This window comes from Sesamum indicum, linkage group LG3 (assembly GCF_000512975.1).
Source record: "Sesamum indicum cultivar Zhongzhi No. 13 linkage group LG3, S_indicum_v1.0, whole genome shotgun sequence".
NCBI classification, from domain to species: domain Eukaryota; kingdom Viridiplantae; phylum Streptophyta; class Magnoliopsida; order Lamiales; family Pedaliaceae; genus Sesamum; species Sesamum indicum.
In genome coordinates this window covers 185093-203256 of record NC_026147.1, presented here as the reverse complement: position 1 = coordinate 203256, position 18164 = coordinate 185093, and the positions used below count along the sequence as shown (strand labels likewise).

General features: G+C 36.3%; 5 protein-coding genes across 7 annotated transcripts; 1 reads left to right on the top strand and 4 right to left on the bottom strand.

Annotated features, from left to right (window-relative positions):
* LOC105156822 (stress-response A/B barrel domain-containing protein HS1-like) lies at positions 188–1919 on the top strand. The gene is made up of 2 exons (XM_011073051.2): positions 188–386; positions 1558–1919. The coding sequence occupies exons 1-2, from the start codon at positions 247–249 to the stop codon at positions 1745–1747; spliced, it is 330 nt and encodes a 109-aa protein (XP_011071353.1). The 5' UTR covers positions 188–246; the 3' UTR covers positions 1748–1919.
* On the bottom strand, positions 2171–5931 carry LOC105156821 (dihydrolipoyl dehydrogenase 1, mitochondrial). Its single transcript, XM_011073050.2, has 2 exons — positions 5114–5931; positions 2171–3723 (listed from the first exon to the last, which is right to left on the bottom strand). The coding sequence occupies exons 1-2, from the start codon at positions 5372–5374 to the stop codon at positions 2473–2475; spliced, it is 1512 nt and encodes a 503-aa protein (XP_011071352.1). The 5' UTR covers positions 5375–5931; the 3' UTR covers positions 2171–2472.
* LOC105156820 (probable protein phosphatase 2C 49) lies at positions 6070–8752 on the bottom strand. Its single transcript, XM_011073049.2, has 2 exons — positions 8419–8752; positions 6070–7318 (listed from the first exon to the last, which is right to left on the bottom strand). Exons 1-2 carry the CDS (start codon positions 8575–8577, stop codon positions 6320–6322), a joined length of 1158 nt encoding a protein of 385 aa, XP_011071351.1. The 5' UTR covers positions 8578–8752; the 3' UTR covers positions 6070–6319.
* LOC105156819 (hydroxyproline O-galactosyltransferase GALT3) lies at positions 10435–14462 on the bottom strand. Its single transcript, XM_011073048.2, has 7 exons — positions 13059–14462; positions 12417–12652; positions 12073–12351; positions 11661–11789; positions 11190–11366; positions 10994–11101; positions 10435–10846 (listed from the first exon to the last, which is right to left on the bottom strand). The coding sequence occupies exons 1-7, from the start codon at positions 13837–13839 to the stop codon at positions 10640–10642; spliced, it is 1917 nt and encodes a 638-aa protein (XP_011071350.1). The 5' UTR covers positions 13840–14462; the 3' UTR covers positions 10435–10639.
* Positions 14913–17380, bottom strand: LOC105156818. Of its 3 annotated transcripts, none has more exons than XM_011073046.2 (6): positions 17234–17359; positions 16795–16884; positions 16659–16717; positions 16261–16305; positions 15342–15439; positions 14913–15249 (listed from the first exon to the last, which is right to left on the bottom strand). In XM_011073046.2, the coding sequence occupies exons 3-6, from the start codon at positions 16710–16712 to the stop codon at positions 15171–15173; spliced, it is 276 nt and encodes a 91-aa protein (XP_011071348.1). In that variant the 5' UTR covers positions 16713–16717; positions 16795–16884; positions 17234–17359; the 3' UTR covers positions 14913–15170. The 3 variants fall into 3 exon arrangements, with proteins under 3 accessions (XP_011071348.1, XP_011071347.1, XP_011071349.1); XM_011073045.2 differs by having other exon boundaries at positions 16795–16918; positions 17234–17348; XM_011073047.2 differs by lacking the exon at positions 16795–16884 and having other exon boundaries at positions 17234–17380.

Genomic DNA, 18164 nt, shown 5'->3' with positions numbered 1-18164 from the left:
TCAAGGAGTTGATTTCTTGATTCATGGTTGTGTATTGGACGTGGAGCCATTAACAAGTTTATATTAGTTACAAATCGATGTACGTTAAGTGGCATTGCTTGATTTATTTTTATTTAATTCTTTTGTTTAGGGGGTTGGTGGGGGTGGGCCTGCTGTAGTATATTGGGCTGATAGGAAATGAGAGACATACAAACACTACCTGACTACCACCACAAGAAACTAGTGAAAGGGAAAAGAAGAGAAGAAATGGAGGAGGGTAAGGGAGAAGTGAAGCACATATTGCTTGCAAAGTTCAAGGAAGGCATTTCTGAACAACAAATTCAAAATTACATCAAACAGTATGCCAACCTTGTCAATCTTGTTCCTTCTATGAAGGCTTTCAGATGGTACTCTCTCTCTCCCCTCCCCTCCCCTCCCCTCTCCTCCCCTCCCCTCCACACCCACACTCACACTGAGGAAATTTAGTTCGATCGTGTGTAAAGATTCAATTTTTATTGCTCAATGGAGATATTTTCCCCTTACTCGAATTGGCTATTGAATTGCATAGCTAGCTTTGTACTGCCTCAATTAAGAGAAAAAGAAAAAGACCCTGAATTAGGGCTATGCCTCCCTGCGCGTTTGAGATCTTAAAGGTTTTTTTTTTCTCTTTTTCTCAAAGATTATGTTTGATAGTACTTTTGGGCTGCACAGTTATGGCGTTTTGTTATACAACATTTGAATGTGTTTCCTTACTTTTCTTTATGTTGCTCTTAATTACACTCTGTTTGTCAACTTTTAAGATAGTTTAACTCTTTGAAGTCCAATGCTTCTTACAACCATGCTTTATGCTTATGCTGGTTTTCCTCATGGAGTCAAATTATGGAGTTGGAGTAGACTTTGAGAGCTGTACCAGTTCCACGAGACATTTCAATAGTTTGATTAGATGAGAAAATTGGTGCCCTTGCAGCGTCGGTGCTCTATAGGCTTTTATTTCTCGCAGGATATACCTCTTCTTCAAGGAATTACCTAAACATACTACTGTCCATAGCATACACTTTGCTGTTAGTTCTGATTCTTTCCTATATCATCTTCTTCATGTTTCTTCATCAATCACCAACAATACGTCCCTTAGTGGTTGTCTCTGAAGGTCTACAGCCTATAATTTTGTATTCAGTTGTCCTTATCTTACCTTGAACTCAAATTGAAGTACAGAGAAAAACAAGCAAGGTGAAAATTTTGGTTTCTCCCCATTTGATAGTTTGTAAACATGGAAGCTTTAGCAGACGCTCTTGTATGCATAGAATGGTTCTAAGACAAGTTCTTGTAAGAACAACAAGAATGACTCCGTAAATTTTCAACTAGTTTAAAGCTGTTTGTGTCATTCATGAAGCCTACTTGCCATTGTGAGTTTCTCAAGTTATGTACATGCCTTTGAGAATTTGCTTTCTTGCTCTAATTTGTTGGTTGGTAGCCCAATGTTCCCAACGATACTTGATCAATCCAGTATCTAGCCATGCGCAAGTGATGAAAGATAGATTTTTGGCAAAATCGAGTCTCATGTGGCTTATGATGTGACAGGGGTAAAGATGTGAGCCAAGAAAACTTGCACCAGGGTTTTACTCATGTCTTTGAATCGACTTTTGAGAGCACAGAAGGCATTACTGAGTATATTGCTCACCCAGACCATGTTGAGTTTGCAAATATGTTACTGCCTCAATTTGAGAAAGTCATTGTAGTTGATTACAAGCCTACAAAGGTCCAACTCTGAAGCTATAATATTGGACGTTTCTGTTTTCCAGTCTGAATCAGGAAGTCTGTTTCCTTTTCCATTAAATAAGAGATGTGATGTCTGAGGACAGTTTCTTTTGTAATGTTACCCAACCTCTCTCCTGACATATAAGCATATGTATGTTTGCGTCTGTAGTTGTGTTATCGAACAACTCGGTTGCAGGCTATATTACTATAGAATGATATGTGTTGACTTAGGCTATATTACTAGAGTGATATGCGCCTAAGTCAACACGGTACACGAGCATGATATATTCCTAATCCAACTCCTAGAAAGCTCTAGTATATATTCTTCTCAACAATTTAAAAGGAGAAGAAAAATATGTCTAAACAAATAAAGCACTTCTATACAAGATTGAATTTTAACTAATGTTTACTCTCAAAAATCTAAATGCAAATATTAAGGTGAAATCAATGTATTCCACAACGACTGTAAATATTATCCCACCGATATGAATCACATCAATGTCGTACAAGCTCATTTTTTTACACTGCTCGTTATGTTATTACTTCATTTCATGGGAGAAGCATCCAAGTGTACAGTTGTATGACAATAACAAATGCAAGTTGAGGAAGAAGAAAAAACATCACGTTTGATCACTCGATCAAGTAGAGTAAGTGTCAGGAATCAAGAAATCTTGAGCCAACCTCAATCCCGAACTCTCAGAATTAACCCAAATAAAATGACAAGATTATCCATGGCTTCTAAATGTGAATGGGCTTGTCATAAGTGGCCATAGCAGCCTCCTTTAGTGCCTCACTCATTGTTGGATGAGCATGGCATGTGCGAGCAATGTCCTCGCTTGATGCTCCATACTGCAAAGCCAAAACAGCCTCATGAATAAGCTCCCCAGCATTTGGAGCCATGATGTGGACGCCCAAAATCTTGTCCGTCTCCTTCTCAGCAAGTATCTTGACCAGTCCCTCAGCATCATCAATTGCCTTTGCCCTGCTGTTTGCCAGGAAAGGAAATTTGCCTACACGATAATCAACTCCAAGTGCTTTCACCTGTTCCTCAGTTTTCCCAACAGATGCCACCTCAGGGTGTGTGTAAACAACACCAGGAACCATATCATAGTCCACGTGGCCTTCCTTGCCAGCAATATATTCGACACATGCAACACCATCTTCTTCAGCTTTGTGAGCCAACATAGGCCCAGGAATAACATCACCAATGGCATAAACACCTGGTATGTTGGTGGCAAACCGCTCATTCACCAAGATCCGGCCAGCCTTATCAGTTTCAACCCCTATCTTCTCCAATTCAAGTCCAGCAGTAAATGGAGTTCTACCAGCAGAAACAAGAACGACATCAGCCTCAAGTGTGGTCTGATCACCACCAGCTGCTGGTGCAAGTGTTAATTTCACACCATTTCCCGTGGTGTCCACAGAGACCACCTTAGTTTTGAGCATGAATTTCATCTTCTGCTTCTCAAGTGAACGTTGAAATTGTTTACGGACTTCACCATCCATGGTCGGAACAATGTCGGCTGCAAATTCAACAACAGTTACCTCTGACCCCAGGCGCCCCCAGACAGAACCCATTTCAAGACCAATATAGCCAGCGCCTATAACAACAAGTTTCTTAGGAACCTCTTTTAAGGCTAAAGCTCCAGTAGATGATACAATTCTCTCTTCATCAATAGTTATGCCTGGCAGACTTTTGACATCAGAACCGGTAGCTATTATAATATGCTTCCCTTTCACAATGGTGTTACCACCTTCTAGAGTATCAACGGAAACTTCAGAGGGAGAAAGGAACTTGCCATACCCCTTGACATAGCTTACTTTGTTCTTCTTGAATAGACCTTCAATACCTTTAGTCAAATTACCAACAGCTTTATCTTTTTGGGCCATCATGGCCGGCAGATCGACCTCAACAGAAGCAAGCTTTACACCATGACTGGCAAATGAATGCTTGGCTTCATGATACATATGGGAGGAGTGAAGCAATGCCTGCAAAAGGTATTTGAAAATGCAGGCAATTAGTACAACTTAAAACACCATAGCATCATGCCAGTCATGCAAAGTGAAGTCTCATAATACTATCAGATAGATAGACAGTTCACTAAAAGAGGATATTTACTTCACCGTTTTTATTTTTCAAATACACTTGAATTTACAATTAGCCAGAAACACACAGAAGATAGTAGCTTGCCATGACATGTCTTCAAAATAAGGTCTTTTTAGGCATTAAACATTAGTGTTGCTTGCATTTATAATGGAAAATCAATTATAATAGTTCATGAATGTTCCAAGGAAGCAAGGCCATATGTAACAATTCCATTGAAATAAAAAATCTATCAAGCTTCAAACATCTTTCACTAAAGATGTCTTGATTGATAATCAAGATGATAACATAGTTCTTGCTGACCTTTTGAAGTGAGGGGCAAATCAGAAGCAAGTTTGTTTCATTGACTATACTAATTACAACCCCTGAGGACCTCTGACAATAACTAAAAGAAGATTAAAGATGGAAATCAGTTAAGAGGAGCAAAAAGAACGTAGAGTAAGTGTTTCTACAAAGGTCAAAGGTGTGAACCAAATGTCACAAGAACAATGGATAAGTGGCATTCCAGCCTTTCCCCAACCCCAAAATTAAAGAGAAATAACAATCAGTCACTCAGTCCGCTAATGGTGTCTCATAAAAGGAACAAAACAATGAACATCATTGTATTGGCTTCAATTTTGGACATGCATTCTTTTTTTGATGCACCAAGTACAAATTTTTTGGCACTTCCTAATAGACTAGGTCGAGCACCAAAATGATTTCTAAAGAAAAGGTCAGGAAATACAATCTTAACCACAACCACTCCTTTCCCCCAACTCAGTGATAATCATTTATCCATCACGGGAAAGGGTTGGCATATGCATACATTTAAGTATACTTAATAGCAAGTAAAAGTTTTTCACTCAACACAAAATACATGGGCCTGCCGGCTGCCTCGGCATCACCATTTTTATAAGTAATCACCAAATTAGCCTCAAATTATCAGTCAATAGAGACGTTCATATTACTTGCAAGATAAATTCATATTTTCACTCGAGATTGCTCACCAAAATTCATATTCCTGAATCATCAAATGAAGTGAGGGGGAAAACAGAAGGACTTAGAGATCATTTCTCAGCATCCATCGTGTAAGTAACAAACTTCTCACAGCTCATACCCTACTAAACTAACTAATTAGCACAATCTCTGATTATAGTATATGCCAAAGAACTTGTCAGCATAATTAAGAAAGGAAAAAGAGGAAAATAAACAGCACAGAAACTTGCAAAGATCTGAAAACATGCGATTGACATACACAAAGGTCCAGGATGATTAAATCTCAGAACAGAGACGCACCTTGGAAGGGATGCAGCCGACGTTGAGGCAGGTGCCGCCGAGGGTCCCACGCTTCTCGATGCAAGTGGTCTTGAGGCCAAGCTGGGCGGCCTTGATAGCGGCGACGTAACCTCCAGGACCGCCGCCAATAACGACGACGTCGTTGTCATCAGATCCCGAGGCGAATCCCCTGGTGAGAATCCAGGAGTAGTTGTAGAGATGCTTTGAAGATGAAGAAAACAGATTGGCGGTTCTTCGCCTGGCAATACTCGCCATCGCCATCTTTCCTTCCTGGAGAGTGGTAGTAGTAATGCGATTGAACGCACCGAGCTAGTGTTGAGCCTTTAGAACTTGGAAGCAGCAGTAAAGAAGAGGTTTTATTTCTGTTTTGAGAGAGTGAGATCTCATCGCAACCGTTGAGTTGTTGACTCCAGGGATATCGGACGGATGGCGTTTGTCATGGTCCGAATTGTATACCTCACTCGGTAACTTTGACGAGAATTTTAACGTTTTAAAAACAACTGCCCGAATTGAGGTAGCGTTTGTGTGTGTGTGGATTACATAATAATACTGATCGATACAGCAGAGCAGCAACTCGTAAATTGAGCGAAAACAGGCAACAATCACCCACAATATTTTATTCCTTTTTATTACGTACATTTATTATTATTATTATTAGTTGCTGGTTGCAGTTTCCTTTCTCATCTCAAATAGGGACAATAATTACCACCAATTCCTCATGTAGATAATAATCTATTATTATATATGCGTATTGGTCCAACCCATATACTACACACCCCAATACCAATACTCCCTACCTATTGTATGGTTCAGGTTAGAATCAGTGATGAGTGGATGAGCTGCACATTGGTAGCCCCCGGCCTCTACAATCAATCAAATCTTATCGACATCCAGCACTAGAAACTAACAATTTCTCTTCAGTTTCTGCCCAGAAAATTAACATGTAATACCAATAATACAGAAATAAATCCCATCATCATCATCAAAACTGTTTTAATCCAAATAATATTCTGGCATAACTCACCAGCTACCAAAATTTTATCTTCAATCTACTCCTAACACACCTCAGGGTTACTTTTCCCACTTGTATCTATCGCCACCTCAAAATTGACTCAAAGAATCATAGATGTAATCATCTGTACAAACAATCTTGCTATAGCTCTAGCAGTCTGCCCAAGGCAAGTAATTATACCAACGGATTTGCATTCAATTGCCTTCTAATAAGCTCCTCAACTTGCTCCGTGCCTCATCGGACATGCAGAGTCTCAATCTCGGCCTTCGAGAAGCAACTGAGTCCTGATTCTCAGGGGAAGAGAAACACACAATAATGGCTGTCACATTGTCGCATGTATCCCGCATTAATGCTTGATTGATGAGCTCTCTGGCACACTGCTGCGGGTCCTTGTGAAGCCTAAGCTCACTATGTACTAGGCTAACTGCCTCCTGGTTTGATATAACATCCCAAATCCCATCACATCCAATTATCAAGAATTCATCGTCCTCAGTCAACAAAGTCCATTGAAATTCTGGCTCAGCTGTAAGTGGTGATGCAGAACCAAATGGGAGTTTCATGTACCAGTCTCCAAGAGCTCGAGTAACAGCAAGTTCACCATTCAGGTATCCATATTCAATAGTACCACCCAAATTCTCAACCCTTTGTCGTTCCACCTGACAAGAGGGCCTGTGATCTTGCGATAGCTGAACAGCATTTCCTTTCCTACAAAGAACAGCCCGACAGTCGCCAGCATTTGCTATAAGCAGATGCCTTCCAAGAACCAGTGCAGTAAGTGCTGTTGTTCCGCAATACGAATCGATAATACTGTGTTCATCAGCCAATGCTTTATCAGCTAGTAAAAATGATTTGCGATGAGAAGTTTCCAAATCCTGCAAGAACTTCTCATCAATATCAGCTGTTTGAGGCAATTCAGCATCCTCAAAGAAAAATCTCATTGCATTGTTCTTCATGTAAACTGCTGCATCAGGGCCACCATGACCATCAAATACAGCATAAAAAGAACTTGACTCAGGCCAAGTATAGTTGGATCCCAAGTGAGAGCATAGGTCATCAATTCGAATGTGCTCATCCTCATTAGAACTGCGAGGCCCAATATCAGTGTGGCTACCTGATCGAATTTTTGGAGCATACTTTCTGGTTGTAGAATCAAATAGTGTGGTGGTCGGTACACTTGTGGAGCAGCTTAGAGCCTGATGAAAGGAAAGATCGTGTCAGATTGCAATCGTGCAACATATCAAGAAAACAAAAGTAAAGCCTTACGGTAAAGACCTAAAGATAAACTATTCAACAGGGATTTAACACCATATAAAAAAAAATGGGATTTAACAAGTCAAATGATTTTTTCATACTCCATAGAATACCAGAAAATTCCCATGTGATTGGCTAGGTAACCAAATATGGAGTAGAGGTTTCAACAAAAAGATGATACCCTACACGCCGACTAAATGTCTTCTTAATCCAAGCGAGCACAACACAATTATAGTCAATTCACTAAAAATATCAAACCTTTTGACTGAGACTAAACGAAATTAATGCAGCTTGAGCTTCTAAGATTACAATCTTCATGATTCTAACCTAAATCTAGAATTCCTTGACCCGGAAAGAGCGTGCAGGAACAACCCAAACCAAGAAATTTTTCAAAAGAAATCTCATGTTAATACTCTCATCACTTAGAAAGAAACTCAAACCAATAACTGCATTACGAAAACCCCTAATTTGAATCCATACACAATAATACTTCCTTGACCAGGATAGAGCGTCAGGAGCAACCAAAACGGAGAATTTATTTCAAAAGAAACCCCATGGTAATACTCTCATCACTTAGCAAAAAGAAGCTTACACCAATGACTGCATAACGAGAAACCCTAATTTGAACCCAATCACCATAACATAAGGAGCAAAAATATTTAAAAAAAAAAAAAGGCACGGACAGGAAAAGGCCGCAATATAACATCGGCGAGAAACCATTATATTATAAAAAAGAATAACGAAAAGGAATTTAATAGGGAAACATGGAAAAGAACCAGCAGTTTGACCAAACAGAGATAACAAATACAAACAAGAAACTAAGAAACGGAACAGGCACAATCATGAATCCGATTATGAAAAGGAAAAGAAACAAAAAAAAAAAAAAAAAAACAGCAGCAGAAGCAGATGAAATTAGAGATTAAGAAAAAAAAAAAAAAAAAAAAAAAAAAAAACAGCAGCAGAAGCAGATGAAATTAGAGATTAAGAAATTAAAAAAAGCAAGAAATCAAATTAGGTAAGATGAAGAGACATGGATACGAACCGAGTCACGACGAGAGAGGTCGATGGAGATCGGCGTATCAGTAGGGTCGCGAGCGACATCGAAAATATCGGGCTCAATTTTTGGCGCCGTGGGAGACGGAAGACAAAGGTACTGAACGGCGAGGGTTGGATGACAAAAAACTTGGGCGTCTGCCACCATAATTGATTGATTGATTATAGCAATTGGGCAGAAATGGAATCAGAAGAAAGCAGTAACAATTTTGAAGAGGGTTTTCTCCAGAGATGAATGTTCTTGCGCTGCGGTGCGTGTGAGAAAGAGAAAGGGGGAAAAAGAGAGTTAGAGAGAATAGTATTATTATATTGTGAAATTAGGTTTCTTAATTGGAGTGGTCTTATATTTATACATTACATATTAAGAAAAGTAAACTCACGCGGCCTCAATTTATAATTATTATTATAGATGAAAAGAGAATAGTTGCGGCTGAATCTGGAGATTTCTATATGGTGTGCTGTGCCGTGTGCGCCCTTCGCCCTCTTCTTATTATTAATTAATATACAAAATAAATAGCAACAAATTTTCATGGGATTGGATATAATTGCAACACCCCTTTTTATATAGGAAAAAATAAATATTTTTTAATTTTCATATAATTATAAAATTTTTGGATGGAGTTCTGAAATAGCCAACTCTATTCTTATAATATTTTTCTAAAATTAATTATAAAAAAATCATTCAGATAGATGAAAAAATTTGAAAAAAATATAAAAAAGAATATTCATTTAGTCTATAAAAATATTCAAAAAAATTATAAAACAGATAAAATTATAATTCATAATCCATAAGGATATTTTAATCAATTTACCACAAAAAATGAATGAAAACAAATAAAAAAATTAATGAGTTGAGCTAATTATTAGAAGATCATTAAAATCAAAAGAATATTAATATTTTTTAAATAATAAAAAAAATATTTATAATCATGTTAAACCTCAAAAAAAAATTGTTGCTCTATATATGTGGTACAACGCGAATCACAAGTTGAATAAAAATATTCTTTTTTAATTTATTGAATATTTTGTGGCTGAATATGTGTAGATTTGGCACTCCCCAATTCAACTCATTCTTCACACTTTGTAATCTTTAGGTTCAAGGAGTACACTCTTTTAAGGATGTAAGGGTTAATTTTATCACGTTTAAAATATAAATACATCATTATAAATAAAAAAATATATATTTGAATGTAAAAATGTATAATCATCATTCTGATTTTTTTTTTCAAGAATGGTGATACTTTTAACAAATTTGGAGGTAAATATACGAATGTATCTAAGTATGAGACCAAAATTGGAAACATGTCCACTTATGGAATCAAAATAATAATACCCTTATTTTGATTCTATTGATTAATTGAGAGAGCAACTGCCGTTATTAATTGGATGAAAATCCCTCAATGGTCCTCAAATTGAAAAAAAAAACTACATATGGAACTCAATGTGCAAATTGACCTGAGTATGGGACTAAAATTGGAAACAGGTTCACTTATGGGACTAAAAATATAATTTATCCTTATTTTGATTGTATTAACTAACGGAGAGAGCAGCTGCCGTTATTAATTGGACGGAAATCCCTCAATGGTCCTCAAATTGAAAAAAAAAAAAAAAAACCACATACAGGACCCAATGTGTGAATTGACCTGCGTGTGAAACTAAAATTGGAAACATGTGCACTTTGGGAACAAAAATATAATTTACCCAGACAAAATACATCAAATATTTGGTATGACATGATTGGTCAATTTGATATTACCTCTTTAATATTTATATTTTCAAAAGAAATAAATATCAAATTATTAATTTGATTTGATTGAAACATACATGCAATTGTCCGTGTAACGCCTTTTGATTGGCTCAAATTTTTTACAACAAGGCACGATTTAATTGGTAGAAACACTTCGATTTTGATACTTATTAGCCATTGATTTGATGACTAAATATATAAAAAAAAATATCCAATTAAATCAACTATTTACACTTGAAATTAATTTAATAAAATTCCAAAATATAAATAAAAATATATAATTAACATATTATTTTACATTTGTCACGATTCAATTGGATATGAAGTCTTAATTGTGTGCAAAAGGTCCAAACAATATCTATCTAGCATTGTCGGCATAAGCCCATCATAATTCCTATAAATTAAAAAGTGATTCCAAATAAAATCTTCTTCTACAACTTGTGATCCTCACTCACTCGCTTACTCACTCACAGCATTCAGGTTTATGCTCTTTCTGCAGCTTTTCCCACAGGCACAGCATCATCCTTGGATTCTGGTAATGCGCAAGAATATAATCTGATTCACATCCAGCATTGTTGAACCGGTCATCGTGCACATACTCTATTTTCTGCCCTTTCTTTTCAAATTGCTCAATCCATATCCCAACAGCAACATCTTCCAGTTTGAAAAGCTAAGATGGTACGAAATATCATCAGGAATATCAGATGTAATGTAAGAATTCATCGAGAGAAAGTTGCATATCGACTATTAATATGAAACCAAGTGCATGAACATGTTTGTTCTCTAGTCCAAAGCATAATGAAGGAGCTTTAGTTACCATGAGGTCCTTCTCTTGGTGGCCTTCAACTATAAATCTTGCTATGTCTTGGGAAATTATGTAACCTGGACCATGAGCCCAAGGAGGATATGACGAATGTGGCCACTCCTGTCCAGAGATCATCATTAGTACAACAAAGCAATAATATTCCTCATTGCTTATCAACCATAGAGAATATAAATGCTTCAGTTGATACCTCATCACTTATGAACCATTTATTGTCCTTGTCCCTGTGGGGAGCTGATTCAAAGGATATATGACCGTACAGGATACCATTAGAAGACTTTCCCTTGAGGCTTGATAGAACTTCATCAATCCTTACAAACGCATCATCATCCATTTTCATGATGTATTTAGCAGGGAGTATTTTAGTCTGTTACAGAGGAACAAATAAGTTGACTCATGCACCCATAAACATCCTAGAGAATGAATTAGTTGGACGAATTCTTGCTGATTTTGTGAAGGAAGATCACGTCATTAACACGCAATGTGGTAGTCGTTGTCAGAATAACCTATTGATGGACTTACATTAATTCAAGATGCTACTTGTTTCCGTAGTTTCCATCCATATCAAGTAATATCTTATGAATATACAATTTCACAATTTGAAGAAGATAGCTTGCTGATTATACTGAAACAGCATTAAAAAGATTCATGAAAAGCATACCCCCAGGATGCAAATAGCAATGGTTTTGTAAGTGAGCAAGCCGTAATAATCAACAAAAGGCATCAGCTGGATATCTCCATATGCTTCAGCTTCTCTCCAGAGCTTGAAGTTCACCTCTTTATTCTTGTGCTGCAAGTTCAGAAAACAGCAGAATCTGGGTGAGCAATTGTTCTTTGCCAAAGAGTATCAAAACAGTGGAATTCATAGGAGATGTTGGTCCCTCATTATTTATGGGAATGAAGAGCTTCTAATTTGAAAATAATTTAAACCGAGGCATTTCAGGTGGCATGCACAATAAAATTCAAACACTAAAGACAACTAAACAAGGATCACCTTAGTAGATTTGATGCTGGCAAAACCGGGAACAAAAAGAAAAGTTAATAAAGATTATGGGTTGCAGTTACTCACTTACAAGTCCAATGAAGAAGCGGACAACCACATCCCCTGAACGTACTGCATCATATTGCATCCAAGTTCTTCTTAGTGCCATACGCCTCTCGAAATTATTCCCCGATGAGAAAACCCCAATTAACAACACTAGCCTTTTATCAGAAAGTGATGTAGCTTTGAGCTTTTGAGCATCACCATCTAAATCCACATCTTCACTAACAGGCAGTCCTTTCGCTAGGATAGATACAATATTCAAGCCACCTTTCACGTTGACTCTATTAACCAACCAAGGTTCAAGTCTCTGCAATTGTATAAGCCTCATTAGAGAATAGTTGGAAACTCCAAATAGGCCTAAGAAAACCTCACCTTTCTATATGCAAATGATGTTTCGTGCCTTCCATTCACTGTCATATGAAAACCCTCGTAGCCAGCCCACAGTGTGGCAGCAAATGGGTTGCCTTCAACAAAGTGCAGGGCAGCACTTGCATGGGTGCTCCCTTCAGAAACATTACTTAATTTTCTGTTTGCAGGATGACTTGCATTTAGATTGTCCTCTGCAGTTCTTCTAACCATTTGTGTATTGCACTTAACCAGTCCATCAACTGAAAAATATGTGCAGGCAGGTTAAATTACAAAAAAGAAGAGTAGCATCAAAGGTCAAACAAGATTGTACAGTTGAAACTAATTTCAAAATGGAGCTCTAAGAAGCTGTGACCTGCAGAAAAACTGAATTGATACCATTTACCAGTGCAATCCTTCTAAGCAAGGGAGGCACTGCTCACGCTTAGATTTTCACATTATACACTCTGAAAGTTTTTCCATGAAATTTGCGATTCAGAGTAACTTGTCACATTATGGTAATATGATGCTTTTCCTATGTTTTCAAATAACTATAATCAACAAACTCTTGGACCAGTAAGACTTCATCTTTTCATTTATGTGTATGTTGATTCTGATACTTATTCATAATGGAGTCTGTAACTTTTAAATAACCATTATTTACCGTACCTTTCAGAAGATCAGATGCATCATGATCAGGGCACTTCTCCTCCTTGCCCCACCCAGATTCTTGGGTCCATGTATTCTGAATAGTTATAGGCTCTTTTGTCAAATTCTGGCCTGGTAAAAGCACATTGTATTGCAATACAATTGGAGGCTTTAGCTCCTCCTTGAGTTGTGAGCCAATCAATTCAATTTGAAAACTCTCTTGCAGTGAATCGGGTACCCCAATTACAGTAACAGAAGAGTCCTCGACTAGACCACAAGGGATCTCAAGAAAAGTCTCATTCCTCAACAATGTTGCATTAGATGCGGTAACAAAACGTGGACAAGCATTGTTCATAGTAGCATCCCCAAGTTTTGAAACAGTATCCTTCTCAATCATCAAGAGTAAATCTTTCCACATAATACCGGCCTCTTTTATCCCTTGAGCTGTGTCAGGCAACGCATCCGATCTTGGAAACAAAAATCTCATTTGCTCCCATGCAAGCAATGCGTTAGAATCATCTCTAGTCATATTTTTACTCAATCTGTACAAATAACCCAACCCTTTAAAATTTCTAAACTTGGGTTTTGACCCAACAGTATGCAGCCTTTTAGCTTTCGCTTCGGATAACTCATCGCTAGCATTGGTATTGACATCGGAATGATCCTCTTTGACTGGATGTGCATTGAAGAAATCATAGGCAGACTGTTTTTTTGAAGATTCAGATTTCCCAATAAAACTGTAGCTGAGAACCAGAACCAAAGCAAGGCCTATTATCAACACACCCCCAGTCCACTTCTTCATCCCCAACTTTTGCTTTGCATAATATTCTTATGCTCAACTGCTAGTCCAATATATCTAACTGATGCATCTACTCTTGGCACACTTACCGTCAAAGATGAGCATGATTGAACTCACAAAATTTCAGATCTTCAACTGAACCTTGGACATGATACAAAATTGAAAACTAAATGAAGAGAGGAGCAAGCAGCAGGGAAAAGAGAAACAAAATTAAGCCCGGATGAAAATGTAGAGGAGAATCAATGTAAAGAGAGGGTAAAAGTTAAAAAGAAGTAAACTTAGCTGAGGAGATTGGATGCAACTGTGGGAAGCAATTCGGTTTTCACTGAGCTAGGGGAAATCGAGCAGTTGTGTTCTTCCACAGAAAGTCAGAGTGAAAATGGCGGAAAACTGAGGCCAAACCGTGAAAGGAAATTCAAAATAGATTCTTGAATTCCAAGTGAAGTGAAGTAATGATGATCTCTGAGGCTATTTCTTAGTTCCTTTTGCTAAAAATAGAGTAGAGCCAAGTTGTTGATGTTTGTCTATACTGTCAAAACGACGGCGTTGTTTGGTTCATCAGTATCACTGGAGCATGAGAACTTGGGCAGCTTGTTCACCCACTAGTTCTGTTTACCAGTTACCATAAATATTTGCTCTTTTACATTTCCCAAAGGGACGCCTTTTTTTTTTTTTTTGGCTGTTCAAATAGTTACCAATTACTTATTTTTCCTTATTAAACGTACGCCGGTCGATTTAATTTTTTTTTTTTTGGCTGTTCAAATAGTTACCAATTACTTATTTTTCCTTATTAAACGTACGCCGGTCGATTTAATTTTAATTCATAGTAAAAGCAATTCTAAAATCTTGAACCCTGTTTGTTTTTCACAGTACTAGAACTCACTGTTCCTCAATATAAAAGATCCTTGCGTTTGATTTTTTTTCAGCTCTTCTAAGTGCACTAAGATGTTTATCCGCTTCACGACTAAAGAAAACAAGATCCTGATTCATTTCTGCATTTTCCATTTTCAAGCATCCAGTTTGCTTTAGAATGATGCTACATATCCACTGACTGCAAAACTTAATACATGTTACAGTGAGTGGCAAAATATATAGCAGCATTAATAAGCATGAAACTTGCGTCTACAGTGTTCAACTCATATTTAAAGACGTTCCTAAAGGCCAAGTAGTATTCAATAACTCATACAGACTCCAAAATTCATCTCACAAAAGCTTTGGCAATTTGCATAAAGCTTCAACCTCCTCTGCCCTCGTTAAACCACATTATTTCAATACGAAAAATAACTTGTAGCCAGCCAAAGGATAGCACGGCTAAAGTTAAGCTTTGATCAGAATTAAGAACTTTTGCTGAATTTTCGCCCAGACAAGTTCTCAGATTCGTATAGCATGTGATTGATCAATCCTCTCGCAGCACTGTCACATAGCAAGGATTGAAAGAGGTGAGCAAACAAACATCCAAGATCCAATAACAGTAAGATGGTCGTTATGGCAGTTTAGGAACTCACTCATCCTTCAACTTCTGAATTTTCTCTGGATCTGTCTCATGCATATGCTTTTTGAACTGCTCTCTAACCATAGTAATAAGAAGCTCAGTATTGTATTTCTGCATTCAACAAGTAGATGAAAGAAACCACATCAGTTTCTATCTTTCCTACTGGGAATGCAATGATGAGTAAACTGAATTGTTTGCTCAAATGGAGACAGGGCATAGTAATAATTTGAAGTAGATTCAGGTCAAGATCAAGATTACATTCATTATAATGACATTTTGGTAAATTAAATATCTCCACATGACTAAGCAGCACAAACTTTTCATTCCGTGACTGGGGTGACATCGAAATGCAGCCATCAATGAAACTACAATGCTAATTGCATATAATTGCAGAAATGTACAGGAGAAAAAAGAAAATACAAGATTTGAGTTACCCCTCTTCTCTGACAGGCATGCAACAAAGTACTCCTCCATTGAGAAACACCAACAATTGCTCCAAAATTACTTGTGACAAAATCATAGCTATTATGGCCAATTAATTCACGAGCAATATGTACAGAAGTTCTTAACTACTGTGCATTATAGCACCCAACTCAAGCTCATCTTAAAATCTTTATAAGAGACTGAGAGGATAGGCATTTACATTCATTCGCATCCAATTCTGCATATAACTAATAGACCCATAGAATAAGTTACTGACATGCACATATATGCAGTGAGCATCAACTGTTAGCTTGCCTAATTCCAAGAAAACAACTACAGCACCATTTTCTTCCACAAGTTCTTAAGGACCATCTTTCTCATATCTTCTTCATACCATGAATATTACATTACAAAAGATAGACCAACGTAGCGACATTCTGTTCATCTTACAATAAGAAAAACAACATGATTTTTCACATCTCCACATTAAAGCATAGAGCACTAAATACCTTTTGACCAATATATTTAGCTCGCCGTAGGCATTCCCTATAGAGCTGAAATAGAAAACGGAAAAAGAAATTTGTGTTAAATTATATATTTAAATCTACGAAACTCAAACTTAAAGAATCAACGAGTTCATTAAGCACCAGTAGAAATCAAAATATTCAAAATCTTCGAATTGAAGAGAAGAGCAACAAAAAGGAGACAGTAGATACAAAACTAATTGCAAATAAATCAAGGTCAAAAAAATTTAAGAATCCAAAAGTAGATTAAAAACCAAGTAGCCATCATCATCTTGAAATTGAAAGTCCAGACCGAATAAAATCCTGAATCTATTTCAGCTAAAGTTGATAAACCCTAACATCCAAGTCTAACAAGAAAATCTCCAAAATCGTGAAATACTAACCCTGATAGCATTGTTGGCGAGCTCAGGAGGCAATGCTGTTTGGAGGGACGGCATTTTCTCTGCAAAAAATTACCCACTAAAACAACAGAAATAACTATGAAGACTGAAGCTTGAGGTTCCCTGGTTCTAGACTTACATAACCTGTGCGAAAGCGTGTGGATGTCTGAAATTGAAGGTCTCATGTCGCCAATTGTGAACAGCGACTAATCCGTCTTTCTTCTTCCAGCTTACGTCATTTTTTGTCTTTTGAGTAATTCTTTCTTATTTTTTTAAAATCATAATTATATATTTAATTATCTAAGCTTATTACAAAGAAAAGAAGGATTATAGACAGTTTAGTATTACCAGTGCAAATAAGCATATACTTCAAAAGATCAATACCGCCGCTATACAAATTAGGAACAAAAGATCAACTCTAAATTAAAAGAATTGTGTAAAAAACACAGATACTCACAAGAACGATAACAAAACTTCAGCCAAAGAGCAAGTACAACCAAACAACGCTCAACAAAAATTCAATCTGGCATTTCATCAAACACCTTGAGAGCAAATTATTCACAAAAAAGAAAAATCACCTGTTATAGTGGAGTCGGGCGAAGAAGTGCCGTGTGCCGAAGGATTCGTGGACGTGAGAGTTCTGAAGTTCTGCAATTTTTCTTCACTTCGAGCGCGACAGAGAGAGGAAGAGTTCACTTCTCCATGGTCACATTATATATTTACTGCCTTTTCAGCTTTTCTTTTTTATTTCTAATTTTAATTTTAATGAATTACTTGATTGATCGATTTATTTAACTAATATATTTATTTATATACATTAAATGAATATAGGATTAAAATAATTAATAATAAATGTATTTTGTTGTAGTGAATATTAAATATAATATTAAAATTTATATATCATATTATATATATATTTATAAAAAAAATTATCAAAAAATACTAAATTATTGATTAAATTTATTTTAGACAATACAAACCAAAATACATATTTTAATATCTTTCTAAAACTAAAAATATGATTTTTTGAGTAACAATTCTAATTTTTGGTGAATTTTAGACATAACAATTTATTTTAGTGGATTTTGAAATTATAACAATAAAAATTCATATGTATAATATTAAATATTTATTTTAAAAAAATCAAAATATACTAAATTATTGATTAAGCTTGTTTTTAAATAATATAAATAAAAATACCACATTTTAATATCATCTAAAACTAAAATATGAGATGTGGACTAGTAATTCTAATATATAGTGAATAAATGCTTCTTGTGGTGATGGATTGAAATTGTAATGATAAATTCATGTGCATTATATTAAGTATTTACAAAAAAAAAAATTATCAAAAAGTATTAAATTGTTGATTAAATTTATTTTTAGATAATATAAACCAAAATACCATATTTTAATATCTTCTAATACTAAAATATGATATATTGATTGTTGACTAACAATTCTAATATATGGCGATTTTCGAAATAAATGCATTTGGTTGTAATAGAT